Below are 23,644 nucleotides of genomic sequence, written 5' to 3'. Positions count from 1 at the left end.
TTCGCTTTTCTGTTATCTCTAGAAAGTAGCTTTCCTCTTTACCTAAGGCAGCAGCATTGAACATTATACCTGTAGGCTGGGATTTCCAGTGTGCTCAGAGTTCTCATTCACATTCAGTGATAATTCAATCAGTACCTGCCTCTATTGGATATTTTTCAGCAATTGTAGTTTTGTAAAATGCAGTCTTCAAGTCAGAGCTGCAGAGACTAAAGCTGTCAGTGACAGTAGTAAAGAATAACTCGCGTGGCAGTGGCAAGAAAGTTCCCTCTGTTCATCTGGCCTCCTATGTACACAGTTCCCACACATCTGGTTTTGAACCATATGAAACCTGCTGATTAATTCTTAGGATCATCATTCATTAGTCAAAGAATTGCCAAGCAGCTACCAGATTTCTTTACTCATATAGTTGTAAGTAACGTACAAAGAAAGGCGGTGCCCACTTCAAAGCCTCTCTTAGCTGTGAGAGGAACGTGAAAGTGCCTTAAACCAAACAAATGGACCACTGACTTCAGGGTCTATATCCTGATTCTTAATGTAAGCCCACCTTTCTCCTCACTCTAGAATTTGGTTGGGCAGCCCATTTTACTTTCTTAGTGGCTGCTTTATTTTTCTGAGATACTGTATATTTGCAGATCCCATTCACCTCAGTTCTCACTGCCCCTGAAGATCAGGCCACTGATATTCAGATGATCAGCAAAGTTGAGAAGGTAGCACCAGCAAACAAAAAATAAAAAGTATAGTGCATGAATGCTTTCTCATGTTGCACATAGGAACTGCGTCTTTGATATGTGTGTGGAGGAAGATGCTGCTGAGACATTATGTCGCCATCTGAAAGAGTACGTGCTTGCTTGTCAGGAGCAAGGAGTCAATATGGAAGGCTGGAGGCAACAGACAGCTTGTGGTAAGTACAGGAAGAAAATAAAAGTGTGGTTTCTGCCTAAAGGACTCTTAAAATGTGAGATTAGAGGTTTTTGCTAGAAGCACTGTATGTCAAAGCTTCTTAGGTCTTACAAACATTGATGCACACTTCAATCATTGTTCATAGTTTAGCATGCACACTTGCTCTTCCGTTGCTGCCTCCGAGTCTTATGCTGATGTCTTGTACTAGACTCCACCTTAGAAAGCTACTTAGGGGAGCAGAGCAGTCAGCTCCCCTGCCATGAGAAGTTCCATGAGAAAAATAAAATATCTCCATTCCCAACTGGTCTATCAGACTGAAAAATGCTGAAACAGAATTTACGATAATCTCAAACCTCTTTTTCCTAACATTTTTTTTTCCCAAGCTGAGTGGTTAATCCAGGCCATACTTACCTTGCATCACCCATGGGTAGAGGATTTTGTATTTCTGATGAAACACACTTCTCAGAGCTGTGAAACTACTCTGATGCTTTCAGTGATAACTACTCCGTATGTGTGAGAGGTAATTAGACATCAGTGAAAACCTGGACTCTGAGTACAGCATATGAATAGCTTTGAGAATGGATTTCCTTACTGTGGGGTCATCCACTTATAACTTCATTACCATTATATACGTATGAACATTTCTCTGTGTGTGTGTTCATCATTTTGCCCTTACAAAATAGCTCTGAAGAGGCAATGTGTAGCTGCAACCTGTTATAACTGGACTCTCCTTATTCTTACAGAGATGTCGTGTCCACCCAACAGCAAATACAACTCATGCATGACTGCATGCCCAGCATCCTGCAGTGACATGACCAGCCCCTCTGAGTGTGAATCGCCTTGTGTTGAAGGCTGTGAATGTCTCCCTGGCTACGTTCTTAGTGACTCTGACTGCGTGCCTTACAGAGAATGTGGCTGCACATACCTTGACAAATATTATGAGGTACAGTGTCTCAGCAGGCCAGACAGCTCCCACAGTGCTAAACAATATTTTCTTGTGCTAATTATTTAGATAATCTCTTTGTTCTCCTCAGCATGTAACTTTGCATTAGAAACAAAGAGCAATTTATTTAATAATATTCTGGTCTCTGGAGGTAAGGAAGAGAGAATGCATTGCTCAGTCTGCCTCTGAAACTCTGCCTGTCAGAATACTTTGCAGGCACTTGGGGGAAGAATATGATTACTCTCTGACCTCCTTGTTAATTTTTCATCTTTATTACTGTAAACAGCCAGAATAGGTTCTAAAATTTATAATATACCAGTCATAGAAAAATTCTATTGGACACCATGGTCCGTCTCCTCTCAATGAAGAGTGGCATAGGAGGGGCTGAGTCTGTAAGGCTGGCTGCAGCATGAAGACAGCCCCAGCAAGGCTGGATTCTGAGGAATCCAGAGATCGCACCCTTCCAGCTGTGGAATAAAAAGCATTGTAGTCATTTTGGCACTGAAGATTTGATACAGACAAGGCCTAAAGCAAGTATGGATGGTGTTATGGGAGGAACTAGACACTCTAAACAAATGGGGCTTGCCAGAGAAGTGAACATGGCACCTTTGCACATTGTCTTGGAGGCACAACATGATGCATTTGCTACTTTATCTCCAGCAACAGTTAGATATTGTTGGTTGTCCATGTACCCAACCTGGGGTTAGGATCTCACACCTCAGATTTTCATCAGTATTCCTTGAGTTTCAAGGAGCTGGGTTAATGAGCTGCTTGCTTGCTTTCTGTATTCAAAGTACAAAAAAGAGAGATCTGCATGTTGTCTTTCACCAGGAAGAATCAGAGTAGCATGGGGCTCCAGTGTTCCATTCATGTTTTTGATACTGATATTTTGATATTTTTTAACATTCAACTGCTATCTTCCAGATTGGAGAAGTGTTCACCACTGATGACTGCTCCCAGAAATGCCAGTGCACAGAGAGCTCCACTGTCACCTGCTCTAACATAGTGTGCGGTTCTGATGAAATCTGTAACATTGCAAACTACACTCGTGGGTGCTACAGGAGTAAGTGAACCACTAAACCTTCACTGCTAAGAAGTCTTGAGTTACTGCTTATAGGATATATCTGTGTCTGGGCTATTTGCAACAGTCTGAACAGAAGAAATAATAAGCTGACTTAATAAGCTTACTGGAGAACTCCCTCTGATATTTTGTCATAGGTGTTTCTTTCCATACCCCTGCTATCAAACACAAAACAAGTAACAGGCTTTAAAATACAGGGCATGTCCAGCAGTAACAGTGTAATCTAACCAAGAGCAGTTCTCTCAGGGCTGGATTACATGAGATTCTCAAGTGTTTCTCCTTCCTTTTTGCTAGCTGGACCATGTATGCCAAGTCCTTGTCAGAATGATGGAATTTGCTCTGAAACAACCAATGGCACCTCTGACAACTACTACTGTGAATGTACAGAGCTGTACACAGGACAAAGCTGCAACATTGAAAGGATAGGTAATAAAATTATTTTGGATTTCACTGCCTGAATTACACACACCACTATAAAAAAAAAAAAAAAAAAAAAAAAGAGGTGGGTCATTATGGAGAAGTCTGAGCTGACTCTTAATTTCCATGCTGCGAATCAATAAGCAACCCAGTGGAAGGGGGTGTCAGATCAGTCTGGGATCTCATCACATCTTTTCAAGGGTAGATTGTATTTCTGTCACAGGCAGAGTGGAAGCTGACACTAGAAATATTCCACTGCACATTCCTACCAAGTCAGTGACACTATTCCTTCAGGTAAAAACTGGGCCTTGTACCACAAGCTGGGCGGTCAGGTCTGTACTAGTATGTTCAAACAGAAAGAAGGGGGCAGGTCCCTCAGCAAAGAGATGTTAGAAAGCATGACAGCAGGGTTCTGCAGTGCATACAGGACCTTGGTCTGACACCATTCCAAAAAGCCAGTTCAGTCAGAGAACACAATATAAACCAAGCACACAAGCACATCTGATTCCACAGTGTATGTGGTTTCACACTTGAAATTGAGGAGAATCTTCTGTTCTCAGTGCTCTTAGCTTACAGTGACCGTTCATTTCTTCTTCAGATGACACAAGTATCCCAGAGAGTTCTCAGAGCAATACAGTTGCCATCGCTGTTGGAGTTACAGTAGCAGTGGTTGCTGTTGTCATTCTCGTCACCTCTGCAGTGTATCTGTTCAGGTAAGACTATTCCTGGCTTTGCTACATTCAGCAAGGGCAAGACACCTACACTCATTTTAGCATCTGTACACCCCCAAACTCCTGCTATTCCCACATCTGCAGAAACAAAAAGTACAGTGTTCAAGATATGATTTGAGGAATATGAGGGAAAGCTTTTTTCTACAGGAATGAAGATGTGCCATTCCTATTATATAAGGCATATGCATCACTACCACAAAACTCAGGACTCTTCGGGGTCTGACATACACACTCACACCACGGTTTGACCTCCCATTGCAGATAAGAAATTAAAGATGGTTGTTGGTGTTTTTTTGTTTGTGTACAGAAGGAGGAGAAAGGCAGATGCAAATATCAATGCACGGAATTCATCTTTGCACGAGTCTGAGGATACATCAGGTGACAGAGTACGTGAACACAATTATGGCTACGTAGTGAATGCTGCATTTGACCAAGATGAACCCCAAAGTACACACCTGTAGTTAGCATGTTTTGTTTTGTTTCCCAATTCATGTGTATTATTTTCTGCTCTTGTATTTTAATAATATTTCTAACACTTTCAAAATAATAAATAAATAATTGCATTTACTGAAGGCTTCTGAAGTTTTTCATCTGGAATATATCTCAGCACTCATGTTGCAGACTCAAACTGAAGTAAGTCCTAACTCACATTATACACTGTATTGTCCTGTTGAGGTAACATTAAGTCCAGGCAGAATTCAGAAGCACAGTTGTGCTGCACACCATCACATCCATACCTCTGATAGAGGCACTAGCAGCAGACTGACAACGTCAGAATTAATGATAGCATCTCAAGCGGGTTGTCATGAGACCACCATACCCAAATACTTAAACAGGAGAGAAATAGATGACTGAGCTGGAAACAGTTCCGCTCTTTTGGCAAGGCATGATTGACTGGGGAGAAAAGAAAAAATAAGATAACATCAAACTCATCTGATAACAGATAACCCCGCTCCATCCATCCCACTGGGAGTGCCAGTCTGAAAGAAGTAATTGTTTGAGTGACAGCAGCCTCCTTGCTGTCTGTCTAGAGTGGACAAGAATGAGGATTGTCATTGGCCCTTGTCTGTGGGTGCCAATGCCAAGCAACAAAACCTATATCAACAATGAGATCCTGTCAAAAGTTCTCCTTGAGATCTTTGCAAACTTTTAAGCTGTCACACTTACAGATGTGGCTAGAGATTTGCATCATCTCAGGCTTTGACTCCACTAAGGACTCTTCAGTAGTAGAATATCAAAAGTGTTTGTGGCAAGACTTAAGTATTGTACTGATTTTGGCTGAGATAGAGCTGATTTTAATCAGAGCAGCTCCTGTAGTGCTATGTTTTGGATTTGTGGGGAAAAAGAGGAGAGGAGAGGAGATCAATGTTGATAAAACACCAATGCTTTTGCTTCTCAAATGGTGCTTACACAAAGTCACATTCAGTTCCTCACATTGCCCTGCCAGAGATCAGGCTTGCAGCACACCAGAAGCTGGGAGGGTGAACAGCCAGGACAGTGGTCCCAAAGAGCAAAGGAATATCCCAAACCACGTGACATCACGCTGAGATATAGCAGGACATTGCTGCTGTTCCTGTGCTCCTGCATTGGACAGGCTGGATCTCCAGTGTTAACCAATTGTCCCAACACCACTCAGGGGGCAGAAGCTCTGCCTAGGCATTGTATAACCCCTGAACAAATTTCCAGTGACATGAGTGAAGCTCATAGGCACAAGGAACAATTGACTAAAAATTTCATTGATGGCAGCAGCTATTTCGACAGAAGCTAGCTAACCTTATTATTTTATAAAGGGCTGAACAACCCACAATGGGGGGATGGAGTGATGGAGAGAGGTGGAGGAAAGGTCGGGGTGACCATCTTGGGTTTCAGCCACATTTCTGGTCCAGTTCCTGATCTGTTGGTGATGGCAGTGAGTGCACACGCAGTTCCTCTGAGTTACACTATTTATACACCATTACTTCACATGCGCAGTTTGAGATTTAAAATACTCTGGAAATAGGTCTGTGGAGCTTCAAGTGCTCTCCCCTCACTAAAATTACTGCTTGTTGACCTTTCTGAGTGCCTAGGTATCGTTTGTGATGATCTCTCCCTGCTCTAAGTTCACTTGTTGTTGCTCAGCAGTTCTGCATGGTCTCATGAGGTAACGAAATATGTCAGACACGAGCTTCCTTGCCTTCAGCAAGGCCCCTTCCTTCAGCCACAGCTTATCTCCTTCTTGCAGAGACCTCATTTTACCCCTCTACCAAATGTTTGCTTCTCAACCTCCCTCAGCACTGCTAGCCAGAAAAGCACTTGTAATCCCCGTGGGCAGTCAGGTGGACAAAAGGCATTTTGCTTGGTCCATTCAAGAACATGCCAGCTGTCCATACATGCACAGCCCAGCCATTGAGGAATGAATGTGAATGGAAAGGGGCTTTCAGCCTCACTACATAATGAGAATGAATCAGTGTGAGGGACCTACCTGTCTACAAACAAATTGCCAACGTCATGCTGCAATTTCACCACATTTCTAAAAGCGGCTTTCCTGCCTGTTCAGCAGCAGCTTCCTATTGCTCTCCTGTACTTGCTAACAGTGCAGTTCTGTGAATGCTGCTGACCGTGCTGCTCACCTCCTGCTGTAGCTGCTGGGAGCACAGGATACCCCACACCCTGCAGGATCACAGCTCCATCTCTCCGAGGTAATACAGCCTATCTGTATGCAGGTGAAGCAGATTTGGGGGTTTCCATGGTTACATTTTGCTATTTCAGTATCATAGGAATTGCTTTGGGTTTCCACTGCAAAGCCTTGTAAGTGCTTCAGACTTGAAAGGGGGTAATAAAGAAAGCAGAACTGCAACGCAGTGCTTCACTGAATTATCTAATTCTTATTAATAGAAGCCAGAAAGATGAAAATCTGACACTACTCAGATCTTGCAAATCAATCAGCTCTCCTGACACTGGGCATTAAATCCCCTGCTTGGTTCAGCTCACTCAGAGTACACGTCTGCTGGTGGTGAACCTTCCTTTCTGGCAACAGCCATGGGGTGACCACAGCTGCTCAGCTGCACTCTCCCACCCCTCTGCTCAGAGGACGCGTTGGGCACGGCCACGCACTCCTATATCTGGAGGAAATCCCTGGGTCACAACACAAAGACACATGAAAAGCCATACTAGACGTCTTTGCCCTAAAACGGCAACTGGGACGGGCTCCGAGCTCCACCTCCGTCCCTTCCCTTTGCCAGCAAAGAAGTGGCAGCTCACCGCACTGCACCGCCGCTCCTTCTCTGGAGGACTCCTGGTGAGAGATGCTTGTTTACCCCTCTCCCCGTAGGGTCGCTGCACACCCGGGCATGGGGCTCAGCAACAACACAGGGCAGCAGGCAGCCGCCCGCTCCTCGCTATTTATAGCGGCGGGAGGAGCCTGGGTCCGGGACGGCTTCCGCCTCCGGGCTCGTTCGGGGCCGCGGTGGCAGCAGCAGGACGGACGCAGGGGTGAGCGGGGAGCGCTCGGGCTGGGAGCGGGCGCCTGCAGCGGGATGCGGCCCCGCAGCCTGGGGCACTGCGGCCCCGCCGGTGTGCGAGAGCGTCTGCCACCGCCCGACGGAGTCGTCCCGAGGGGGCTGTTTTGGGAAGGGCCTCAATGGGAGCAGGGCTTATCGGGGGGCAGCTCGGCCCCCTCACCCCAGCAGAGAGCAGTGGGATGGGGGTGAGTGCTGGGAGCTGTTGCTGGCCCACGATGGCGTTACCCTTTGCTTCCATTGCTCAACAGGACAAGGGTGGATTTCATTCCTTGCCCTCTGCCAGCACACTGATCACAGCCAGGCCATGCAAACAGCATCCAGCGCAGCAGCGGCCAGCTGTCACTTGTCTGTGCTGCAAGTGTCAGGCACTAATGACCTCCTGACATGCCAGCCCCCAGCAAACAACCTCTGTGTACCCTAGAGCTCCCCCCGTGCCTTGCCCTGGGCTGCCCAGCCAGAGAAGAATGTCCTGAGCTGGATTTCACAAGATGGCAGCAAACGAGAGCTTCAGTGCCGCCCACCCTGGAGATCCTCAGCCCGGGGACCTGATTGAGATCTTCCGGCCAGCGTACCAGCACTGGGCCCTCTACCTGGGAGATGGGTACATCATCAACGTAACACCCGTGGGTAAGGCTGGTGGGGTGGGGTGGGTGCTTTGGGATGGTCAGGAGCACTGCTTTGTATCGAGGGCAGGTGGTCAGCCCCAAATGGCAGCTCCAGGATGGGAGAGAGGAAAGGATGGGGGCTGCAAGCCCCACAGGTGGCACATCTAGGGGCCAGACAGCAACTCCCTGGGGTCTTGGCCAGGCTCTGTGGGACCTGCCTGGCTCACCCTGTGTCTTCCCCAGAGGAGGGACCACCAGCCACATTTGGCAGCGCCAAGTCGGTGTTCAGCCGAAAGGCCATGGTGAGGATGCAGCTTCTGAAGGAGGTGGTGGGAAACGACACCTACCGCATCAACAACAAGTACGATGGCACCTACGCTCCCCTCCCTGTGGAGGAGATCATCCGACGTGCGGAGTACCTCATCAACCAGGAGGTGTCCTACGACTTGCTGGGCAACAACTGCGAGCACTTCGTCACGCTGCTCCGCTATGGCGAGGGGGTCTCTGAGCAGGTAGGCAACACGTGCTGCCCAGGGCTCATCCTTGTGGGGCTGGCATGGAGATGCTTAGTGTATCCCTGCACTATGGCACAGCCCCAGCAGTGCATGGGGACAGTACAGCCCCTGGGCTGGAATCCCAATCATCACAGGCTCACAGAGACCCTGAACCAGGCGCTCACTGGGGCCTGGGGTACTGCTTTTGTTCAGCCCAAGGGTGAAGCCGTGGGATCACTTATTCATTTCATTGCCCTGATTAGCTCTACCTGCTCTTCATTCATGTGCCTGTGTTCTGCTCCCCCTCTGCAGGCCAACCGAGCCATCAGTGCCATTGGGTTTGTGACGGCGGCTGCAGGGGCCTTCTCCCTACTGGGGCTGTTGCGGAGCCGGAGCCGAGAGAGGCAGTACTGAGAGGCCACCGGGCAGGAGATGCCAGGCAGGAGCTGCTGGCGATACAGGCTGGTTCGTGCCCTTACTCCCAGCAGTGCCTCTCTCAGAGGACAGCCCCAGTCTGTTTGCTACAGCTGCTGTCATGGCATCGCCAGCAATGTCTGGCAGTGCTCACGAGCAAATTATCCTCGCGCCTCAGGGATCTGCTGAGGGCTTTTGGCACATAAACTGTTTCTACAGAATGCATCCTGTGGGCTTTCTATGAATAACCTTTCCTAACCTGTGTGAAGGAGCATTTTTACTTCTGTTTTTAACCTTTTTTTTTTCCTCCTTACTAGAAGTAACGCAGCAGTGCTGCTGTAGAGGCCCATGCAGGACTAGATAAAGGATGACAGAGCTCTTTTCCAACTGTAATGATTCTATGGTTCTATGATTATAAAGAAAAGCCCCTGGCCACCTCAGGGCAGTCTTTGTGCCTGGACCTGGGCCCATTGCACTGACCAGCACGACAGACCCTTGTTCCAGCACAAGTCTTCTCCCAGCCAGCAGGACAGCACAGGACATCCCACACCTGGAGGTTGAGCTGCCTAACATCTCCATGCCTACAGAGTCTCACTGTCTCCGAGCACAAAGCTGGTGTGCAGCTCATCCTAGGAGGAAGATATTGAGTGGAAGTATGGTTTATTACTCTTCATGGAGAGTATTTAGCTTGCATGTTTGGAACTGTATATTTTTTTTTTGTAGGTTGCATATAGGAAATGAAATCTAACTGTGCCTTCACCACGTGCAGCTTTCTGAACTGTAAGAAGAGATGGGAGCAAGAGCTGTCAGTAAGCAGCTTGCTATTTTTATCTGCTCTCACCATGTACATAACTGGACCAGAAGCTTTTTTTAAAACAACAATTGTTTCAGTGTTTGAAATAACAAAGCCAAGCCTTCTGGTCATATTTTGTAGTTAATACAATGAAATAATATTGATGGTTGTTTTGTTTGTTTGTTTTTTAACATGGGAAATGTATTAAAATAAAACTGGGCTCTTAGTAACAGAACCTGGAAGCCCTGTTCTGTTTTCCTGTGAATGTAGTCAAAAGTTCTTTCAAGGCGAAACTTAGGAAGTGTCTGATTAATATGAGGATGAGAACAAGTCTAGCCTGGCTCAGCTTCCTGAACAACGCAACTGAAGAGCAGTGGTGCACATTAACCTCTGCTTCTTGGCGTGACTTGGATAAAGCAAGCAGCTCTGTGCAACTTTCCACCCAGTGTGCCCTGAGAGCAACAGTGCCACGTGGCACCAAAGAGAGAACTAAATTTGGGTAAAGAGGCAGCTATTCATTCCCTGGGTGCATCCCAGCCCAGCTCCAGCCTGCTGCAATGCTTGAGCTGAAATCTTCCCTGTGCTCAGCACATTGTGTCTACAAAAACCTGGCAAGGGAGCGTGGAGTAAGGACAGCATGTGCGCTCTCCCACATTTCTAATTCACTCCAGAATGGAAGAAAACCAGAATTGCTTTGTAAGTGGAGTTTTGCTTGGAAGCTGCAGTTTCATTTAATGCAGGATTTTACAGTTGCTCATGTGCTCCTTGGTGCAGTCAAGGTTAGGTCACTAATTGGGTCATCAAGCCCCATGGGTGCAGTGACAGGGTTTAGTGGAGCAGTGTCTAAGTGCTGGAGCAGCAGCAGTCATAGCTTCGCTGTGTTCAGTGTTGTTGAGCCTTTGTAGGAGGTGCTGGCAAGGCTGAAGAGCTGCCGTTGCCATGGAGTAGAGTCAAAGCTGTTATTTTAGCAGCAAGAGAAAGAATAATCCTCGCTCCTATTCCAGGACACAGCCAGCTTGCCTCTGAATGGAGGGGTTTGTTCAGAGAGCACAGAAATCCAAGCCCGGCGCTTGTGGAGCGATGCAAACAGAGCAGTCAGTGGGGACAAGGCAGCCTGTGCCCAGCTGCAGGCTCTCGCCTAGTCCCTGTGCTCATAGCTGGGGTTAACGTAAACCTCAGCTGTGCTTCTTGCTGCAAAGTCCTTGGTATTAACAGGAGGCCAGTTTGGATCCCTCTGCAGCATCCGCTGCCACTTTCGGTACTGGCTTTTGGACTGATACCCAACGCAAGCTTTAATCAGCATCCAGAGGTGCTTGTTCTGCAGGAGAACATCCTGCAGAGTGACACAGCACAGCATTAGTGGGAGGAGACCAAAGCCAGTCCCTGTGACATGTGCCAGCCCGTATACATTCAGCTCCCTATTTGAGCCACAGCAATACTTTTCCGTACAGGTATTGCACTTTCCTCTTGTTGTGAGGGACACCTGCATGCTTGCTGCCTTGCAGGCAACAATACCTGCTACTGGATGCAACTCCATGCTCCCACCCAGGGTGGCACAGTCATCTCTGACCCACAAAGCGTCATTTGTGTCAGTTGCGTGGCAGTGCTCACACTCTACTTGCTTAAAACTCGTGGGCTAAGTCATCTGTGGTGTTCTATCAGGTAGATTTGATTGACACACAGTGACTAACAGGAGGAAAAAAAGGAGGAAAAATGAAAAAAAAGCTTAAGGTTTGTGTTTCTGCAGGAAGAATGTGGCTGCAAACAGAGGAAGAAAGTCCTGAACAGATGCCGCACACTGCTGGGAACAGACAGTAAATGAATGCACTCACCTCTGTAAAAAAAGATACACAGAAGGTGACCAGGAGCATCAGTAGGACATAAACTTTCCAGATCACAGGAGTGCAAAGAAACTGTTGGAAAAGACAGGAGCAGCAATTAGGTTTGAGTGCTTTGCCAAGATTTGCATCTGTTCCTAATGACTGGAGAGGCTGACTAACACTTTCTTGATGGCAAGCATGGAGAAGTCCGTAGGCAGTGACAGTAATTCCTTGTCACAGGGATTTGGAGGGGCTGATGCCAGATTCCCCATGGCATGCAGCTGCCTCACATCACCACTGACCCTGCGACAAACACCAGCAGATCAGCATCAGAGCCCAAATATTTCAGAGAGCTGCAGCCTCCTACATGCAAACCCACACTCTGCGCTGTTGTGTTTTTTGTTAGGAAGAACAGCTCAGCAAGATACAAAGCACTTTTTCTTCTGCCCATTGCAGTCTGGAGGGGAAGGCTGTCTCATTAATCAAGCCCTTGTTGAATGGATGATAGAGAAATTTGAAAGACATGCCCACGCAACGTCAAACCATTGAGTTCATTTCCAGCATGGTCATACCTGTAGCTTGTGCTCTGTGTGCATAGGTAAAGGTCCAGCAAAACAAAAAATAAATGCATGTTTTGTCTTTGTCTTCACTTACCTGCATGCCACTATACACAGCATCCATGTCAGCAAGGAAGAGGAAGAGGCAGATGGCGAGCTGGAGGGTCAGGATGGCTGAAAAGACATCTGGGGAAACAAGATGGGTGGCCCTGGGAAAGGGGTTTTGGTGGGTGGATTCTTCAGAAACACTCATGGCAGTCCCAAACACTAGTGCAGTATTGCTGCTAACCTGTACATTTTTGGTGTTATTTGGTTGGGGGATGCTGTGCCTAGAAAACCTATGGGATTGAAACCTAGCTGAGCTTATTCCATAGCGGTCTGCTGCAAACCTCCCTGCCTACACTGCTTTTCTCACCCAGGTGATTTGGCACTGCAGAACAGATTCTTTCTGACATCCCCTCTCTTCTGCAGGTGATCAGGGCTCTGTGAAATGAGTTTGGGACCAGCCTACTGCCAAAAAAAAACCTAATGAAATCAGCTCTGCTAAGGTTAAGCAAGATCCTGCTCTCTCATCCGCGAGTAAAAAGCTGCAATTGCAAAGGAACTATCAGTCAGCTGGAGGCTGGTAGAGGTAAATCATCTCTGCAAATATCAAATAGAGAAGGAAAGGTTATTGTGAGAGGATTTTAACAGTGATATTATCACAGGCTTTTCTCTCTCATTTCTAGGAATGGAAGTCAGGCAAGGTAAAACTGCATCTCAAAGGAGCTCTATTTGATGTGTGGATTTTGAAACAAATACATCTGATTCTTGCAGACTGCATTCTCAGTAATACACAGTTCTGCACTAAGTGCAGTACATCATCTTCTGAAAAGCATCTATTTTCCAAAACACAGTCTTCTTTTTCAGGTCTGCTGCTCCTTTTTGCTAGAGGGAAACTAACATAGGCAGTGCTCACTGAGATTCTTCAAGGAGGGAAGCAGGAACTCACATACACAACAATTACATCACGTGCCAGTCACTGGAGTGGGTACAGAAAAAGCTACATCATCCCTTGCCTTCTCTCCTGCCAGGAAGATTTTGGGGCAGGAAGGGGAGTGTACAGAGCACATGTGTTCCAGCTCTACTCACAATTGGTGTAGATGGGCTTGCGGAAGGGCTTTCCCTTGGAAAAGACAAAGGCCACAATGATGCAGTTGATGGAGGACAGCGGCCACAGTGTTGTGCCTTCATAGCTGAGGACAGTGCTCTGGGCACTGCTGCTGGTACTGTTCTCCCCTGGGCCAGTGGGGGTCAGGGTGTGGTTCCTGAGTGAACAATGTCTGCAAGGTGACAATCAGCATCTTGTTCCTGCCTTCTGCAAGGGTGAGCTGCAACAACAAGCCTTTCTCCTTTCCTTCCCACAGTAACCAGATATCACCCACAGCGATATAAAACACAGTAAATAGATATTATGTATACATATACATAGCTGAAAGTCACAGCTTGAAGCAGTGTTTGAGCACCCGGTGGGAAGGCAGGGCCAACCCAAGGAGCTCAGGTGCATGCAGTGCACCTGAGTGGCCAGAAGGGATGGAGCCAGGATGCACCCCTTCCTAAAACTCATTTAAAGGTTGACAGTGGAGGCAAGAGGATCTTGCTGGAGTTCCCTGCTTACCTGAGGCCCTCTAAAGGTAAGGAGGGTCTTTATTTCTATGCCCACAGCTGCCACGTTTGAGCAGCTCCTCACTGTCTACAGCTTAGGACTTTGCTGTTATGCTGTTATCATTGTGCTTTCTAACACGTTACAATATATTTTCTAGAAAGCTGCTTAACTTGCCGTGTGCCACATCTCAGCCCCCAGCTAGGCAGTGACAGCAATACTCAAGGTACAGCAGTGAGGAGCAGACCCAGTTCCTTGCACATTGCTCCAGAAACTTTGGCTCTGTGGCACATCCGTGGGCTGGTCTGGTCTTGCTGACAGCTGCAGTGTACCCCATAACCAGAGCTGTGTTCTGGGGGTCCTGGCGAGGAGAAGGACTCACCTCCAGCTGGCCAGCGCTACATACCAGGGCTGCTTCTTTACCAGGAGGAAGCCACAGGTCTGCACAGCTATGGTAAAGCACACATTGAGGACAACAGAAAGCAGCAAAGGGGGTGAGATGAGCTGGCCAGGAGGGCGATAGGGTGCTAGCTTTGGGTAGGCTTCAGTCAGACTCACTGGAGAGAAAGCGGAGAGATTTGTCGTCAGTGGCCAAGGGATTGCTCTGCCACCAGTGGTTACAGTTACTGATGGCAGCAGTTGGCTCCTTGCTTTAATCTTTGCTGAGAAATGAAGTTGGCTATTTTCACTCATGCTTTCAAACAAACACAAGGACTTTCCCACACTGCTTACTTGTTAGGCAGACCAGGAGGGTAATGACCACGTCTTGAATCAAATACTGGTAATTCCCAAAGATTTGCAGCTGCTGGAAAAAAAAAAAAAAAAAAAAAAGGCACCACCTGACTACCAACATCTGTCTGGGGGGTACAAAATACAGCTCATACCATCTCAGAGCAGCAGCAGCATCCAGATGCACCCATAGGTGCAGAGTGAGCCCAGCTGAGTGCCACCCAGCCCCTTGCAACTCAGAATGCTTATGAGTGACCCAGTAGCAGGTGAATGTTTTTCCACCTTTATCCCAGCAGACACCATTCCCTGTAGAGCACTAAAATCAGGTCACCTGTAGCCCCCAGTAATGGCAGGCATGGCTAGAGTTCCACATTGTGCCAAGCTTTAAACTTATGTGAGTAATGGAGACACAGACACGGTTGGTGCACCCAAAATAATGGTTGCTGAAGCAGGGTTATGTTATTGTAATTTGATTCAACTATCCTGATATTAACTGAAATGCTTAACTGAATAATCATTTAATAGGTTATCCAGCTTTCACATGTTTATGATTTCCTGAAGACCCATATGCTGTTTCATCCCTATTGAGTAATACAACTAAAGACAAAAGCCCACGTGAGCACAGCTTGCCAGTGCAAGGTGGGCATTATACACTTACCCAGAACAGCAGAGCAGTGCCAACAAACTGTATCAGGCCATACAGGGTCAGGTATTTAACCACGGCAAAGGAAGCCACCAAAGCTGCTCGACCTTCCCTGCTCAAAACACAAAACAAAGCTGAAACTGCCCCTTACCACAGCAGAAGGTGTGCCATCCTGATGTTATAGTGCTGCAGGTTGCTACTGCTTCTAAGCAGAGTAAATCCTTTGGTTAAGAATCTTAAAGAAGAATGGAAAATAGTTTAAATTCCATAAATACATTTTGGCCTTAAGATACTGCAGAGCCACTTAGCTACCCCTCATCTGCAGTGTTTTGTTTCCTCATGTTTATTCTGCTGCTACGATTTTAATACCTGGCTTAAGCTGCTGTTGTTTTTTCTTTGCAGATTTGCTCAGCAGTTCTGGGAATCAAGTGCACTGCCACACAAAATCGTCTTTGCATACATTTGGCTAAATGGCATTATTCCTGGCTGTTCAATGACTACATGCAGCATTTGGGTATGAAATTTGTAAGTACTGACAAGCAAATCTGTTCTGTGTTAACTATTATACCTGCCTTTTCATGGAACTGTACTTCTGTACCTGCAGTCATAGAATCATTAAGGTTGGAAAAGACAACAGATCATCTTGTCTGACCCCAATCCATCCCAGCGTGCCCACTGACCATGCCCGCAGTGTCATATCTGCACAGTTCTTGAACATCTCCAGAAATGGTGACCCCACCATCTCCCTGAGTGTGCCGGTGCCCAGCCACTCTTTCTGAGAACTTTTTTCTATTATCCAACCTGAACCTCCCCTGGAACAACTTGAAGCCCTCTTATCCTACCTGTTCCAAAAGTATCAGTCCCTAAGCACAACACTCTGGAATTCATGGATTTTATGTAGTTACTGAGAAATTAACTTTGATTTATCAGCATTTTTGAGGGTAGCATGTATACACAGCTATACATAAACATAAGTATATTCGTGCAGCTGGCCATAAGCAAACATAAACAACGTATTTCCTTTGCCAAGCTCCCCAGGATCCCTGTGCACTGCTGTGCAGCTCCCACTCATGACCCCAAACGCTGAACTCGGTGCAGGCATTGCCCTGAGCCCAACGGAGGGCAGCAGCCAACCAACCTGATCAGCTCTGGCACACACTGGATGTTGGGGATCTGCGAGGTGAAAGGCGAGGCCACCGACGCCTCCTGCTCAGACAGCGATATCCCAGCGTGGGCCATCTTCAAAGCCTGAAACCCACAGGAGCAGGAAGCTGGAGAGGCACCCATCCACCTCTCCCATTGCATTTAGTGGTGCTTTACATGTTTTTCTTCAAGCGTGCTTTGTCATTGTTATTTCCTTATTCTGTGGCCCAGCTGATCTCATTTTTCAGATATCTTTCCTCCTCTAGAGCTTAAATATTTCTTTTGTTCATTTAATCCCATTGTGCCTATTTACAGTTCTCTGAACTACCCTGCTCTGTCTCCCACAAACCCTGTTGGGGTTTGTGCATACCTCTTCTGTTGAACAACTGCCAAACTATTTAAATCAGCATGTTCTCCTCGTTCCACTCCTTTTCATCTCCTGATCATATTTCTTTTATTTCTGTCTTATGAGGTCCATGTGAGCCAGCCCTGTCCCCTCTGGCCTAGCACTGAGGAGCAGGCTATGGATGGCTTACACCAAACCAGCTAATGCTGTTACAAAATTATATTATGATAACACATTTTACATTGTAGCAATGTAATAGACAACGTAGTAATCATTTTGATCATTAAGGTCCTCAAATTTGCATCTGAACAAATATGTAAGAAGTAGCGTACCTGTTCTTATTTCTAGGGGAAAGATGCACATAGGTAGTGTCTAACAGCATTCTGACTGAGCATACCTATGTGCTAACTTGGGAAGCGCTTGTGACGAGGAGTGCCAGAAAATATCTTATCCCTTTACCCCATAGGTTGAGAGAAATGATATGAAGGAGGATGGGAGATTTGCTCCTACGTACCCCACAGTCGTTGGCTCCATCGCCACACATACCCACGTAGTAACTGGTGGAGGGAAAGAAGGGAGAACAGTGATGAAAGGAGTGAAAATTTGGGGGGAAGGATGGTCTTTGTATGTTGGAGTCTGTCTGTGATTTTTATCTCAGCTCCGTTTCACAGAGCCTTCAATGCAGCCACAGCAGGTGGGAGGAGGGTCTGGCAGAGATGGTTGCACCTTTCTTTGCTTGGGTTCAAGAAGAAAGGGAACAGAACCTTACTCGAGTTTCTGAAGTTCTTCAACAAGGCTGGATTTCTGGCCAGGAGACATCCTAGCAAAGACAGTTGCGTTCAGAAGAATCTGCAGGACAGAGCAAGGGGCAGCTTTGAGATGGGTGTTCGTGCACCATGGGGGCAGGGTCATGATCCTTGATGACACAAACCTCTAATGTTGTCTCCCAGCCCCGATAGTGATTTAGTTGCCCTTAGGATCAGTTTTCACCTAAAGTCAACTTCATCCTGCTCTGACTTCTGTCTTGCCTTTCTGTGGCAGACCAGCATCACCATGTGCTCTGCAGCAGCCTTGGAGCAATAAGGTGTCCCATGCCATTCCCTGTTGCAGCACAGATGGTGCTGCTGGTGACAGTGGCAATAATGCTGCTCACATCGAGGTTTTTCTGACATGAAGTTCTATCCAGAGAAATCTCTCTCCCAGCCGCAGCTATTTTGTGGAGGGTGACAGGAGCTGAAGGTTTCTGCTGCTAAATGCAGATATTTCATGCTCCTCCTGCCACTGCTGAGCAGAAGACATTGCTAGTTCTGGCAGTGGGTGGGAATGGGGCTGCTGTTTTTAATTAAATCGAAGTGGAGGAGGTGACCACAGAGTCATTCCACCATGGCATGCTCTTTGCACACCTCAGCTGCCCTGGTCACCTGAGGTCTCTCAGATGCTGACAGCAAGCTGCTCGGTCTAACCCTGAACTGCGCTGAGAGGCTTCTGAGTTGTCAGAAGTGACAGCACTTCAGGTACTGACACCTTTCCCCAGCTGGAACAATAGTGTTGTTTACATAAAGCAGGGGGGGTGAGTAAGTGCTTTGTTTCCTCTGCACTTACTTTTGGCAGCAAGCTGTAGAAGTGCTTTACAAGAACCTGGTAGGACTTCCCATTCATTGCAAAATGGTAGTGGCAGCTTTCTCCTTCCAAGGTGATCTTTTCCTGGGCGTTAGCATACACCTCCTAGAAACAAGACAGCATTTATCCTCAGACTGAAGGTCATAACACCTTGAAGCCTTGTCCCCAGGATAGACCCATCTCTGAAGTTGACAGGCAGCCCTGGAGGTGCCACCAGCTCTCAGCCAGGGCAGCATGCCTGCCCCTGGGCAGAATGTTCCCTTCTACTTTGCATCCATCTCTGCTGTGGACCCATTTCAGGCACATTTCAGCCTCCCATGAGAGAGACAAGCATGTAGCATCCTTTCCTGGGACTACAGGCCTGGCAATACCGAATTTTCTAGCTTTGTTCTCATATGTCACTGATACCTGTTAGGCATAGCTGGCTCATTTAGACACTGCAGTTTGGTCCAGCAAATATTCTCGCAGACAAGCATTTCTAAATACGTTAATTAGGTACACATCAAGCATGAGATCTGCAGAGTATTGCCAGTTTTGCGTGCAGTCCTGAGTAAAAAGCCTCTGTATTAGTTATTTCTTCCTTGCAGATGGATGATTCATTCTGTATACCCTGGCTAGATAGGAACCCACCCAACGCTCCTCTGAGTTGCTTCAAAATCTGTAGTGAGAGCCCAAACCTAAAAAACAGTTATTATACATCAACGCTTTGCTAATTCACCCTGGCACCCAACAGCCTTCCCTTGGCTGTGCTCACGCTGGGGGCAGCTGCACTTGTTTTGCTGCCTTCTGCCAGCTGCCAGGCAATGGAAGCTGGAGCAGAGCCCTCTGGTTCACTGGCTTCAACGATGATGACTTTGCAGGCCTCATGAATCATATGCGCATTCCTGGCCACCGTGACTGCTGTCTGAAGGTTGTCCCCTGCCAATGGTACCAGAGAGGTTGGCTCCCCGAGTCCTCCATCATGGGGCTGCTGTAGGAGCAAGCTGCTCCCATTTGCCATGGCTGCGAGGGGTTCACCTGTGACCATGATGCTCCTGATGCGGGCAGCAGCCAGTTCTTGCAGCACAGGCTTTGTCTCTGGTTTCAGGCGGTTCTCCATCACCAGGAGGCCCAGAAACTCCAACCCAGACTCCACTTCTTCTCTTGGGAGAAGGAAAGAAACATGGTTGTGCTTCCCAGGAGCAAGGCTCTCCAGTGGTTATACTACTGGGAAAACCATGCTCAGCTGGAAACATATTCATTCTAACATGAAACACAACTGGCATGAGCTTGCACTGCTCAACAAGTGTCCACATTTCAGCTGCCAGTCCTTGCTATGCTGTCTCCCAGAAAGACCTGCACAGCCAAGGTGCAGAGAGTGGCAGGCTCAGGCTGGCTGAAACCTCCATTCAGTGTAGCTTTCTATCACAGTCCTAATCCATGACCCTTTTGAAGCACAATTACCAGCTTGAAAGATTCAGCTCGGTGAGCCTTGCAAGAGCAGTATTTAATTGCAAGGCAATTAACAGCATAATCAGCATCTGCTGAGAGGAAGGTGTGATAGTGTTCAACTTCCCCATGCACATCCTCAGACAGGAGAGGAGGGGAAGGGCTGGGCTGAGCTGGGCCAGGCCAGGCCAGGCCAAACCAACAGGGAGAGAAGTGATCCAACAGCGATGCTCACAGCTCTTCAGCACTGCTTACCTCTCCAGGTCACCCACATCTACATCCTCTGGGAGGCTCAACACTTTATGAGCCAGTGCGATGACTCTGAAGCCTTGGCTTGTGTATGTCTTAAGTTCCTCCAAGAAATCAGATGGGACTGTTTACAGGATAGAAAGTTATGTAGTTAGAATGTTCAATCCTTGCTGATTGCTCCTCTGAGGTTAAAGTCTGTCCTGTGACACACTTCATAGACTTTCAATAGTCTTTCAGTACTGTGCCTTCTCATACAGGTCAGTTGGTTTGTACAATGGCTGTGCAGCAGCTGACTGATCCATGCATCTATTTCATACTTGTTAAGGTGCAGGTATGCACAGTGCATTACTCAGCAGAGAACAAATGAGTGTTTCCATAGCTCTGGCCTGATCTTTTCTGCATATGTGCTGAGTAATGCTCAGAAAGTTGTTTTTATGTTTATGCCTTAATGGGAAAATTCTCCCAATATCCTGAATTCTCAATTCTGATTGTTCCAGTGATTCTAAAACAAAGGGTTCCTTTTAACTTCACAGTATTTTCTAATCACTACATACTGACATCATAGCTTTACAGTGTGGAACCCTATTATTTATTAAGCTGTAATCAATAGAGAAACAACCAAGACTGAATGAGAGGAGCCATTTAGAAACCTGAGAAAGTGGAACAACTTTTTAAAAGATATTTTTCTTACTGACATGGAATTGTTTGGCGGTTTGTGTCATTAGGTCTTCAAACTGAATTTTTTCATTGTCCCTCAAAACCATTTTCACCTGTTCTCAGGTCATTGCCATCTCAGATAACAAACCACAGAGACACAGACCACTGCTCCTGCACAGCTGGCACCTTCCCAAAACGCTCAGTGAATATGACCTGGATTTTAAGTTTGCAGGCAAATTTGAGAACAGGCCTATTATATTGCTCTCACACACAAAAGAAAAGCTGATGTTTACTTGCAGAGAGAAGACAGAAGCCTTGGCTTGAGTGTTAATAGCAATTATCCTTAATAATAGTAATTTGTATGTCCACAGCAAGCTTTCCATTGCTGAGATTTAAAGCCTATATAAGCTGGGTCAGTAAATAAATACTGAATTTACAGGTCAATAAATTAACAGAAAATTGGAGAACTCATGCAGCACAACAGAATGGCTGTGACACATGCAATTACACCATCCCACACCTACCCTGAGTATTCTGACATATCAACATTATTTACAAGCTGTATCTTCAGCTGATGCACGTCAACTAAGTGATGTATAGTGGCTGAACCACAGGCTGTGCATCTCTCTACCTGCTGGGCTGTGTGCATCCCAACATACACACAAGCAATGAAAGCTTATTTGTGCTTTTAACTAATGACACTTTACTTCTGCACAAGCCCAATACTTATTTGTAGGAGGAATCGTATACATGCAGTTGCAGAGTGAGTGCTGCAAATCTTTTAGGATTATAGTTCAAGGTCTGCTTTGGATTAAATTCTAATAAATGCTAGAAAGAAGCCCTCCCCCACATCTATACCGGTTTCTTGTCTGCAAAAGCTGGACACTGTTTCTGGTGCTCCTTTCATGTACAGATCGTACTGCTCCTCTCCGATCTTCTGTGAAACAACAGACATCCTCTGCAGCCCAGAGGAAAATGGGAATTGATGTAGGATTGCAATTCCTTCCACGGGAGCCTGGAAGAGGTCAGGAAAGAGAGATGTTGCTAGGGGATTTGATTCATGGATTACACAAAGTAAATCCACCCTGAGCTTCAGCTCATCTGAGCCTTTCTGGCTTAGGAGATTTATTATTGATAGGAGAGTATTTCAGTGTCTTTTGACTATGTTATCAGAGCAATGTTGATAAGTTTAGGAGTCACAGTTTCAAAAACAGTGGCTTCCTAGCATACTTCCTGGGAACCGCAGCGCTTTCCTCAGTATTCAATTTTTCAGGCTTTGTCCCAGGCTTTTTCTTAGCAATTATATCCTGATGCAATATTCCTGGAGTTACAGACAGGGGAACTGAAAATTGATGTTACAGTGACATTACCAAGGGAACAGAGCAATGTGAGAAACAAGATTGATTTCCTTGTTGCCACAGCACCATCTTTCTGGTGCTGCTAACAGAAATCAACCTCCTTTCTCTGGGAAGAAGCTGGCTGGCTCAGCATTTGGGCTTGAAACATAACAGTTTTCAACCATCAAAATGCAGAGCTGCTGCCTTTTGAGAGGGGGAAGGAAGCAAACAACTCTGGGTTGAGGTTGATAAACCTATCAGTGGCTCTGTACAACCATTACCAGCTGGACTTATGCTCCACACTCCAGTCTGACCTTGCAGCGCATCTTCTTGCAGCTGTATTCCTACTTTAGACTTTTATCCATTTTGCAAGATTTCTTTGCACTGGTTTTCACTTAGATCACTCATACAGCTTTTCTGGTCTAAGCTCCCAGGAGGTCTGTTTGCAGGGAAGGTGCAACATAAGACCGAGACTGAGGGGAGGGCACTTTTCAGCCTATAACCCAGCAAATTAACAGTGCATGTGCAAGAATCTTCACAAGCTGCAGGTTGAAAGCACAGATTATTCATCCCCAGAAAAATCCAGACTCACACTGCTGGCATTCGGCCCCGGTCTAACGATGCAGGCATCAATAGCACCAGCTCTATCCTGAGCTGTGGTGGACTCTTCTATCTCCTGTATGGGGAAAAGTATTAATTCTGATGGTGTTGTTTTTTTGTTTTTTTTTTCTTCCTGGTGTCACACCTAACTGTTAAAAGCAGAGGCAGCAGCACATGGGAGAATTTTGCCCTTGCTGTTGGCACACAGCTGCAGCAGTGTTTTGTTACAGTCTGTGGGGTCTTTCTAGCCATCACAACTAACAGCCTCCCTGCAGTCTTGTCCTTAATAGAAGCCCACAGAGTCCTCCATCTTTTGACTAGATGAAAGTAAAAAACCTGTGTCAAATTTTGTTGTTTCTCTAACTTCAAGTTCCACATCAATCTAATGCTATACAACATCAAGAAAGAGAAATAGTCCCTATCTAACTGGATTTATCTTCCTATCTCCAGCTTCAAAAGACTTTATGCAGGAACAGGGTGGAGAGTTCGGGTGTAGGATGCTTTAGCCCTCCAGCTTTGCTACTTCACATGCTGCCAAGGCTCATTCGCTGTCATCATCCTCCTTCTGCCGTTGTACAGCTTCTCTTCTGCCTATCCTTCCACAGCAGCAGGCACCAGCCTGGTGCCTTCCCGCAGTGCTGCTGCAAGAGCTACCATCTGTTTTATTTATTGACTCAACTCTCTCGAGCAAAAGGCTGAAGAAGAAAGGGATGATGGGGCAGTTGACTGCAGTGATCCCTGAGCCCCTACAGGCTGCATTTGCAAGAAGAGCCACTGCTTTCCTTCTGGTGCCTCCTCCCATCCTGCTCCCTCCAGCACAACACTCCCCATCCCCACAGATGTGCCCTGGGCTCAGCCCGTTGTCCCCTTCCCAGCTCTCAGATTTGCTGTTCATCCAGCCCAAGGCTTTTCCATTGGGATACATCCCTTCGCTCATCAGAGAAAACAGCCCTCAGCATGTGGGCACAGAAACATGCCTGTGCACATCCCTACAG

The 23,644-nt window shown here is 46.7% G+C and overlaps 3 protein-coding genes across 24 annotated transcripts in view; 2 read left to right on the top strand and 1 right to left on the bottom strand.

Moving 5' to 3' along the window:
* The window catches only part of LOC100548148 (IgGFc-binding protein-like), a 64,778-nt gene extending 60,138 nt beyond the window's left edge, over positions 1-4,640 (top strand). For all 5 annotated transcript variants that reach the window (XM_085233059.1, XM_085233060.1, XM_085233058.1 and 2 more), the window contains 6 exons: positions 771-901; positions 1,644-1,843; positions 2,768-2,906; positions 3,219-3,350; positions 3,940-4,054; positions 4,380-4,640. In XM_085233059.1, the coding sequence (XP_085089185.1) occupies positions 771-901; positions 1,644-1,843; positions 2,768-2,906; positions 3,219-3,350; positions 3,940-4,054; positions 4,380-4,533 (871 nt within the window). In that variant the 3' untranslated portion in view covers positions 4,534-4,640. The remainder of the gene's footprint in view (positions 1-770; positions 902-1,643; positions 1,844-2,767; positions 2,907-3,218; positions 3,351-3,939; positions 4,055-4,379) is intronic.
* Positions 1-23,644, bottom strand: part of LOC100547379 (putative cation-transporting ATPase 13A5) — a 43,743-nt gene that overhangs the window by 5,504 nt on the left and 14,595 nt on the right. For 3 of the 16 annotated variants that reach the window (XM_085233091.1, XM_085233081.1, XM_085233084.1), the window contains 16 exons: positions 22,642-22,725; positions 21,571-21,727; positions 20,062-20,179; positions 19,396-19,520; positions 19,097-19,296; positions 18,361-18,483; positions 17,528-17,607; positions 17,273-17,315; positions 16,408-16,517; positions 15,285-15,381; positions 14,630-14,702; positions 14,280-14,454; positions 13,387-13,577; positions 12,353-12,441; positions 11,711-11,791; positions 10,580-11,211 (listed from right to left, as the gene is read on the bottom strand). In XM_085233091.1, the coding sequence (XP_085089217.1) occupies positions 11,017-11,211; positions 11,711-11,791; positions 12,353-12,441; positions 13,387-13,577; positions 14,280-14,454; positions 14,630-14,702; positions 15,285-15,381; positions 16,408-16,517; positions 17,273-17,315; positions 17,528-17,607; positions 18,361-18,483; positions 19,097-19,296; positions 19,396-19,520; positions 20,062-20,179; positions 21,571-21,727; positions 22,642-22,725 (1,941 nt within the window). In that variant the 3' untranslated portion in view covers positions 10,580-11,016. Of the gene's footprint in view, positions 1-2,096; positions 2,311-10,579; positions 11,212-11,710; positions 11,792-11,878; positions 12,002-12,352; positions 12,465-12,560; positions 13,277-13,386; positions 13,578-14,279; positions 14,455-14,629; positions 14,703-15,284; positions 15,382-16,407; positions 16,518-17,272; positions 17,316-17,527; positions 17,608-18,360; positions 18,486-19,096; positions 19,297-19,395; positions 19,521-20,061; positions 20,180-21,570; positions 21,728-22,641; positions 22,726-23,644 lie in introns of those variants that run through there. The other 13 variants (XM_085233086.1, XM_003209118.5, XM_085233089.1 and 10 more) reach the window with 12 other exon arrangements.
* Positions 7,192-10,113, top strand: PLAAT1 (phospholipase A and acyltransferase 1). 3 transcript variants are annotated; one of them, XM_085233110.1, is made up of 4 exons: positions 7,192-7,349; positions 7,994-8,199; positions 8,421-8,689; positions 8,984-10,113. In XM_085233110.1, the coding sequence occupies exons 2-4, from the start codon at positions 8,061-8,063 to the stop codon at positions 9,083-9,085; spliced, it is 510 nt and encodes a 169-aa protein (XP_085089236.1). In that variant the 5' UTR covers positions 7,192-7,349; positions 7,994-8,060; the 3' UTR covers positions 9,086-10,113. The 3 variants fall into 3 exon arrangements, with proteins under 3 accessions (XP_085089236.1, XP_003209167.1, XP_085089237.1); XM_003209119.5 differs by lacking the exon at positions 7,192-7,349 and adding an exon at positions 7,387-7,543; XM_085233111.1 differs by lacking the exon at positions 7,192-7,349 and adding an exon at positions 7,571-7,757.

The sequence above is a fragment of the Meleagris gallopavo genome, chromosome 11, assembly GCF_905368555.1.
Source record: "Meleagris gallopavo chromosome 11, MGAL_WU_HG_1.1, whole genome shotgun sequence".
In the NCBI taxonomy this organism is placed as follows: domain Eukaryota; kingdom Metazoa; phylum Chordata; class Aves; order Galliformes; family Phasianidae; genus Meleagris; species Meleagris gallopavo.
Note: the sequence above shows the minus strand (reverse complement) of the source record. Positions and strands in the feature narration are given on the sequence as shown.

Bases quoted from the DNA above. Each gene is read 5' to 3' on its own strand.
- PLAAT1 (XM_085233110.1), top strand. From the start codon at position 8,061: ATGGCAGCAAACGAGAGCTTCAGTGCCGCCCACCCTGGAGATCCTCAG. The intron at 8,200-8,420 runs GTAAGGCTGGTG...TGTCTTCCCCAG, and splicing joins CATCAACGTAACACCCGTGG to AGGAGGGACCACCAGCCACA. The intron at 8,690-8,983 runs GTAGGCAACACG...CCCCCTCTGCAG, and splicing joins GCGAGGGGGTCTCTGAGCAG to GCCAACCGAGCCATCAGTGC.